This window comes from Anas platyrhynchos, chromosome 1, assembly GCF_047663525.1.
Source record: "Anas platyrhynchos isolate ZD024472 breed Pekin duck chromosome 1, IASCAAS_PekinDuck_T2T, whole genome shotgun sequence".
Classification (NCBI taxonomy): Eukaryota; Metazoa; Chordata; class Aves; order Anseriformes; family Anatidae; genus Anas; species Anas platyrhynchos.
This window is the reverse complement of record NC_092587.1, coordinates 89,498,327-89,506,752: the sequence shown is the minus strand read 5'-3', so window position 1 is coordinate 89,506,752 and position 8,426 is coordinate 89,498,327. Positions and strand designations below refer to the sequence as shown.

Here is an 8,426-nt window from a genome sequence, read left to right as displayed (position 1 = left end):
GCCGAGTGCTGGGCCCTGTGAGGAGTCCCGATGGAAAAATAGCCTCAGTTTGGGGGTTGGGGTTATAAAAGGAAGGGTTACGAGCCCCAGGTTTCTCGGGGATATGAAAAGGGTTGTGGGGGTTTGGTTGTGTGGCCTTTTCTCGGTGTTTAGGGGGGTGTAGGGCAAGTCTGGGTGGTGATAAGGGGGCTGCGCCCGCAATGAAATCCAAAGGGAGGTGGAAAAAGAAGCGGAATGTGATCGTGGTTTTAATTGCAAATTCTAGATTTTTGGAGGGAGGTTTTTTTGATAACTGTTACAAAATAAAGCCAAAACAACATACCATATCTTTGCTGTTAAAAACATAGGAAAGACCTGGAAAACAGCATTATTCCATCCCTTACAGACACGAATTCTGCCGGTCCTTTTTTACATCTTTGCACAGGTGATTCAGTCCTTCTCCAAAGCATTTCTTTATCAAACTAACCTTTACAATGCCTTATAAGAAACCTCATGAATGTAAAGCACACGTATCACAGCGAATGCCAAAGTTCGCTGTGTTATTAATATCAATATATTCCACGTGTATAGATAACAGTTGAACTGTTGGTCCCGTAACAGTTAAGCATATAACCCTGGATTAAAAAAAAAAAAAAAAAAAACTAGGAAACTTAAAACTTTCCTTATTCTTTGATGATGAAAATATTTGCTTTTAGGTCAGACATGCATAGTGCTGGCTGTAACGCTGAACATCTGAAGTTAAATCCAGGATGCTTTAATTTGATTAGTTAAAAGTCAACACTTTGCCAATTCAGTGTTAAAAATTCTCTTCAGTTTTTGTTTGTGGGAGGAAAAACACTGTAAACTAGAAAATCGTATCACTCTTTTAGGGAGCCACCCTCTCATTTTATAGCTGCTTTTTAAAATGTGATCAAATATCATCCTTCCTAAACCACACTGTAATTTCTAAAATACTCTTTCTTCAATAAAACTAAAGGAATTGACAAAGGCAGGTGTTGTACATTTGATTTACAAATAAATGATGGATACTGCTTAGGAACATACACAACCTATCCAAAAAAATATTATGAATTACCTTTGTTAGATAAATATTACTGACCTTCTTTGCCTTCCTGAAGCAGTGGTGACGAACTTCAGCTTTTTATCTGATAGGACCACTCTCTCTGAGGCTTATTAGTGCCAGAAAATATTTATTTTCTTCCTCATAGAGAGAGCACACATTTCTAAGATACAGAGAAGTTTTTTCAGGACATCTGAAACACTTCTATGAAGACATTCACAAAATCTTATTTACCATGTCCAGCATACTCGGGGACACAGTCCCTAAACATTCAGTCATCGCATTTGATCATGCCCACAGGTCTTATTTAGAGCAGCCTGGAAGTTTCCAAAACCACCACACATTTATTTAAAAAAAAAAAAAAAAAAAAAAAAAGTGTGTGTCTGGCTGGTTTCAGCATGCTCCTTAAAAATGGGTTATGTAAAATTCAACGTGGTGTTCTTATTTTGTTAAAACCATTCATGGAAAAGCACATGAGTGTATTTATTCATAGAATGGAATAAAGAAATAATGTTTTTTAAAGTTGCCTGTCTAAATTTCTTGGTCTTTCTTCTCAGACAGGAGAGAATGAGGTGAGTCAGTACTGTTATTCCCATTTGTTAGAGAAGAGCCCATAGAGCTTTGCTCGAGTCCCAAAGTGAGAAGATCTTACTCCTCTCCCAAACTCTCCATAAAGCCAAGTGACAGAGAGCCAGAGAGACAGGCACGGCCGAAAGCCAGCACAGAGCAGGATGGTAACTGAAGCACTTCGGCCTCCCAAAGAGAACAGTCACCCTGACAGGCTAAAGCCAGGGGTGATGTGAATAGGACCTATGTTATATAGTCATAAAGGATTTCTTTCCCAGCCTGGCTCTTCAAGTATCTAACTTCTCTTTCTTCATGTTGTCATATGAAAACTGAATATTTTGTCTGTCATTTCATCTGAAGAAGTTTTATTTGGGAAAAAAAAAAAAAAAAAAAAATTCTAAGACACGTTATCTTCTGTGAAGACAGTCATAAAGCCAACATTTCATGGAGGTAGTACATACAGTTTGTGCCCAGAACCGGTACGAACTGTGCAGCTGATTTACCTTTTGGTTTCCGATTAAAATAAAATTGTTCTTACAAAAGGGATAGGAGAGCTACATAGCATAAGCTAAGAAATCTTGTTCAACAGGCCTGAGAAATGAGAAGGGCATAAACAGAGCAACTTCTGTACTGTGTAAGGGGCATCAAGAGGGTCTAATGCTGCATTGACTCGTAACAATCACACGCATGTGGTCCTGCTTTTGACTCCTGCTGTTCTGGTCTGAAGATCTATACCAAGCCACCTGCAGTTGGAATAGTCTGTCCGTCATTCAGCATACCAGTGAGACATACGTAAAGCAAACTATGAAAAAATACGGGTTTATATTTCACGTATTTACAGGTTTCTAATAGCTATCAGAGAGGGTGGAAAAGGAAATATTTTCTGTCTCAAATGATCTGAAAGTTTCCCGGAAATATTTTACAGGCCGTAATTTTGAAACATGGTAAATTTGTGAATGCAGGTAGACTGATATCTCTGGCATCTTCAAAGCAGAACTCATTTTAGAAACCTTTTTCTTGAAGATTGGTGATCTGAAAGTGTACAGAATACAAATCTGAATTCCCTGTAGAGTAAACAAAAGCACGGTGTTAATGTTTTACTGATAAAACCAGAAGAGATTAGTCAATATTATTTGACCTGAAAAAGTTAACTGTACAATAGTTTTCTGTAACCACTAACAATGACATTAATGCCTTGGAATACAAGAACTACTTTCTTGGAGAAAATTATTCTATATAACTATGAAATTGCAGCAATAGTTGCCTCATTTGCACATTGTAATGGGTTATCTCAGAAAGGTGTTACTGCCTTTTGCTGGACAGAATGAACTAGGACCTGCCTGGGTGTGCCTTATGCACTGAACATGGCTGGTGTGCCCTATCAGCACTTTCAGCAGACACACACGGAGGGAAAACCAGACTTGAGAATTTCTATATCAGTTCTAAATTCTCACTTAAAGCATTTCAGGAGAATGCTGAGGGAAAAGGAGAACAGAATGATGCTTTTAAACAGAGAGAACCGTGGTCTAGCTCTGTTCGTGATTTCAGTTTTAAATCACTAAATCCATTAGTAGAGTGATAATCTCTTCAGAACTTTTTGCAGGGAGAGTTTGCAGATCTAATCCCCACTGGAGTACAGGGCTGCAGTTTTCATTACGTCAAGCTGACAGTAAACAGTTTAGGATATGGGGATGAGAGAATTGTCACATATGTCGAATCAGCCATTTCACAGAAAATATTCAGTGATGCGACAAGGAAGTATTCACTACTCCATGTACTTCATAGTTCCTATGCCTTATACGAATATAAAGCCAAGAATCCACCAAGGCCACGTTACTTATGGGGGAAAGCAAGGCAGGTCCTTTCCTGTAGGCTTCCATCCAGAATCACTATGAAAGTTCTCAAGCCATAAAGCTCTACTTACTTCCCAGGGATTCTCTCCCAGGAGATAAAGAAGGTTTTCCTGATGTTCACTCTTAATATCATATACAGTTCGGTGCAAGAGAAGCCAGTCAGGGTGGTCTTTTCAGTGGTGACCTTGAAATAAAGTCCTGGACTGATTTGTATGATGGGAAATGTTTTATGAGTGACAGACCAGAAGGGTAATACCCTTTTCTGAGCAAAAATTCTGAACCTATGCAACTGCTTTCCAAAAACTTAGCCACTATACCACCATTCATTTGACAAATGAATCAGACATCTTTTTTCCATTATCTCAGTTATTAGTTTCAGAATTGTCAGATACTTCACCTGTGTAGCATTCAAAATGCAAAACACATAGCTGAAAACAAGACTAGTTTCCTCTTGATTTATTAGCATGAAGTAGCCTGTTGTCCAGGTGATTCCAAGCACTACAACTACAGAGATAGTGCTGGTGATCTTTCCCATGAATGAATCCTTCTTATTCCTAGAAATGAAAAAAAAAAAAAAAAGAAGGAGAGAGGGAGAGAGAGAGAGAGAGAGAGAGAGAGAGAGAGAGAGAGAAAGAAAGAAAGGCTTATCTGAATAATCTCTGCATGGATATATCTTTCTTTAACAAAAACATGAGGTTTACCAAGGCAACAGGATACATTAAAAATTAATATGCTAGTTACTATAAACCTTTTAGGATGTTTACAGTTTTGATCCAAATAGTCTCAATTTTCAGTATAAGAATAAGCAGCCATTGAAGTTTGGATATCCAGTTTCTCTCAAGCCGTAGAGGAATCAGAGAGAAGGCATTTTGGTTTGCTCCAACCATGAAAATTGTACATAAAGGGAATAAAGTGCAAAGTTTTGTTGAACAGGTCAGTCCTTTGGGATAATGAAAATTAAAGCAATTCTCTTTTAAGTAATACAATGAACACTGTAAAGTCTGTGATGCCTAGCCTGTGACAATACACAGAGTGTTGATTTAAAACCAGGCAGGGAAATCTGTTTTAATGCTGATTAAATTGCACATAACCTTCATTGAACTCGAGTAACACTGCAAAAAAAAAAAAAAAAAGTGGTGGCTGGGGGAAAGCCTGTAATGTGTTCATTGCTATGCAAACGAACATATTGTGACCCATTATGGAATTCATTCTCTGACAGCTTTAAATGCACATTTCTTTAAAACAAAAGATTTTCTCAGAAATCCAAATTTGTGACAAGAAAACCTGAGCTCTTAACAAGAGATCAAGGAATACATCTGAAAGATCTGAGGAGTTCTGTGCCATCTCACCTTGTCAAATCCTTGTTCTCCTTCCATATCACAGAGACAATGATCTTGATGAAGATGATAATGTTAAACAGGAGTATCAGTGCTACCGGCAAAAGGAATGACCACAACATGGGCTTTTTTATGCTGAAATTCTGATCTTGATCCAGGGCTGCAAGCCAGCAACTTTTCATAAAAAGAGAGGCCATTTCAAAAGATATGTTAGACAAATTATTCAGAATACCAAAACAAAACAAAACAGTAAACCTCTTTTTAATCCCAAAGGACCTCTCTCTGAAAGGCAACCAGTCCTGGACAACTGAGGACTTTCAATCATGCTTTTCTTTTCTCTGGGGAGTTCAAAGTGATTTACCAAATAAACTGCATAGGAAAATATTATAAGGTGGAATATAGCTAACCCTATAGCTAACCATATACGTATCTGGCCACCATATACTATTTGATCTCTAGGGTATATACATGTATTATAATAAAGCTAAAGAGTTAAAAGGAAGACATTATGGACAAAAGTTGAAACAAAAACAGTGGCAACTTCAGGAAGATGGGATTACCCTGTAAAATATTTACCTTTTTTTTTTTTCACTGACAAATAATCTCAAGCTAGAAGTCAACACTCCCTACATGAGTATCACAAGATCACTGTCATGTGGAAGGGCATTTTTGTTTGCATCCAAAAATTCTGCATCATCCACTGTCACCAGGGTACACTAAGCCCCTATCCAGCTTTGGTGTGCTGGCAAAATTTAAGTGCAGGTACCAAACACATAGAGTAATTAGGGATATAGTTATGTTGGCCAGAAAGATTTCAAATAAATGTGAGGACTAAGCTTAGGTACTGAAATGCAGTTATGAACTTAAGTGAAGGTCCTGAATTTTAGTCAGTGTAAGAGCATCTACAGTTCCCATTTAAAGCCACAGGAGATCTTGCAGTAGCATTCAGGGCAGATATGGGTACAGTACCCTAAGTCCTTAGTGAGGAAAAACTGCAATTCCTTATAGTGAAAGTTGACCTTGAGTGAAGAGTTTTGTTTTCTTTTTAGTACAGGTACTTACATTTACAAAATAATATACCATATAAATTGAGAATAGTATTAATATTAAGCCATCACACAAGACATGCAATAACAAGTATTGTAATAATACACAAACTTACAATTCTTCCTGTCGGTAGTTTAAAGCTTTTCCTTCTCTATAAGTAGCTCCAAGTGTTACTGCAACTACTACAGCAGGGATTCCTAATTGATAGGAGAGACATTAGCAATTTATTGTTCAGTTGTATAGGTGCACCCTAACTCCATTCCACATAAACAGCTTCTTGCTCTTGTGTAGTTACGTCCTTGACCCCTTTGCTTCATTTCCTGTTTTCCCTGTGCCCTAACTACCTGTTAGAAGAGTTTAAGTAGCACATTTCATGGGAAGGAGCCTCCCACACTGGTTTTTGTCTGGGAAATAAACATGCTGCTCTCTCCCTCCTTCAGCTCTACTGTAAATCTTCCAGATCGCTGTGCTCTCAAAATCTGACAAGCAGTGAGTCAGAATCATGCTCTTTTAGACACGCAGTCACAGGACAGTGAGGAATCTAATGTTGTGTTATCATGCTAATATCTGTGGAGAGCAATGACATATAGCCAGGCAGCTTTCACTGAACATTTTCTGGCCTGCACGTGCAGTCCAAATTTTAGAAGTTATAAAATAATTGCCTCTGCCTCCACCCAAATGCAAAACATAACTATAAAACAATCTGAATCTAAAGCTGCTTGGTAGGTGCCATCAAAAACACATACCACGCTAGCTGAATACACAATGTGGAAAAGGCAGGAGGCTGAGATTTTTACTATACCTAGTGAGCATCTGGCTGCATTCTTCAGTCCTCCAAAAGTCTCCTTTCAAGCTGCAGTGTTGTTGCTAATTGCAATAGTATTTTAAGAATGCACTCTCTGCTTATTAATAAATAATCTATAACAACTTATACAAGTCAATCCTTGCTTTTGGATGCATGCAAGGCTCTGGTTGAGGTCCCAAGGAATCTCAGAGATATCTAAATGAAGAACTTGACTCCATATACACAACCACTGTACCTGAAAAAAAAATAATCCTGTAGTTGACAGAAAAAGACTATTGAGTGTCTTGATTACTGTGAAAATTTCTCCTGCGTGCACTAGATATATGCTGTGGTTCTGGTGAACAAGCTCTGTTTCAGTGCCATATCAGGACAGTGAAAACAAGCTCAACTTATACCAGTAGTGCAAGGTGCAACAGGAGATTATTCATTAAACCATGTTGCCTAAGCCAGAGAGACATTGATTCTTAGTTGCTCACTACTGATCTGCTATCTTCATACTTCTTCTTGAATGCACTATGTACTGGTAGTGTGGTAAGAGTTGCCACGTATAGGACTTTAAATCTTACCCCATCCAATTGCTGACATGGTTACAATGAAGTTTCCAGGAAGGGGCTTCATGGCTCTAATCAGCAATAAGTACAGTTGTGCACAATTGAGTGCTGTCCACATAAACGTTGCCAACAAAAAATAGTGCAGCAGGACAGCCACAGCCATACACCAGGAGTCTGCAGGAGGATCTACCAGGTCAGATTTGAGCAAGGTGTTATTGGTGGTATAGTAAGTACTGTACTGCTGTTCAGATCCACTGGTATTGCTGCTGTGATTCCTGGCATTTTGGTTTTCAATTCCAGAGATGAAGATGATGTTAAAAGTTAGCATTGAGGAACAGAGACTCACTAACATCCATGTTACAGATGACTTCCGAGTTTTCCTATTGGTAGAAATACATTTAAGAGAAAAAGGTAAAGCAAAATAAGAAAAAATATAAAATACTTCTTTGTTTCTGTTGATGTCAAAAGCAAGCTAGAGTGTGCAGTCTTTAATATATATTTATAGAAAAAGCAATAACTTGTTTGCAGAATTTTACACTGTAGTAACTCTCAGACACCTTACCAAATTCTTCAATTTCATCTGATTTCAACTAGAACGGAGAAGACCCTTCTAGGACTGGACTCTTTCCAAAAGAATTTGGGATGCATTTAATTTTTGTCACTCTGCTCTTTTAGGACCATTTTCTTCGGTGTTAAGAGCATAAGATGAGTATTTCTAAGCACTCGTCAAGGTACTAAAGAATAATAATAACTATAATAATAACTAAAATATAATAAATAATAATAACTTCCAAATGCTGTCTTGTAAATGCACTTAAAAGGTAAAGCCTGGAAGCTTCAAAAATCCTAAAAACATTGACCTTGATGGTCAATTTGAATTTGAATTCTAATGTAGATTTGAATTACTCCAAATCTACATTAGTGCAAGAGAGATGAGATAGTTCTTAATCTACAGCTCTTAATGCCACAGCTCTGTTGGCATGACTTTGCTCCTTGTTCAAGGCAGAATCTCATGACACCATTAATCCCAAGCATGTCCATCTAGGAAGTGTGCTGTGATTGTATTTCAATGAAGTCATTCACAATAAAACAGTAACACAAACAGTGTACATAACCTCTGTTACTATATATTCATGATGCTTTGAAATCCACCATTTACTACAGCCATTTTATAAACAGGAGTCTGTAATATAGAAACTCTTAAAT

At 37.7% G+C, this 8,426-nt stretch overlaps 1 protein-coding gene across 1 annotated transcript in view; it reads right to left on the bottom strand.

Moving 5' to 3' along the window:
• Positions 1-1,384: 1,384 nt before the first annotated feature.
• Positions 1,385-8,426, bottom strand: part of ADGRG7 (adhesion G protein-coupled receptor G7) — a 28,783-nt gene continuing 21,741 nt past the window's right edge. The window contains exons 14-18 of the mRNA XM_013106097.5: positions 7,236-7,600; positions 5,980-6,061; positions 4,830-4,991; positions 3,878-4,034; positions 1,385-2,691 (exon numbers count right to left, since the gene is read on the bottom strand). Coding sequence (XP_012961551.2) covers positions 2,473-2,691; positions 3,878-4,034; positions 4,830-4,991; positions 5,980-6,061; positions 7,236-7,600 — 985 coding nt within the window. The 3' untranslated portion in view covers positions 1,385-2,472. The remainder of the gene's footprint in view (positions 2,692-3,877; positions 4,035-4,829; positions 4,992-5,979; positions 6,062-7,235; positions 7,601-8,426) is intronic.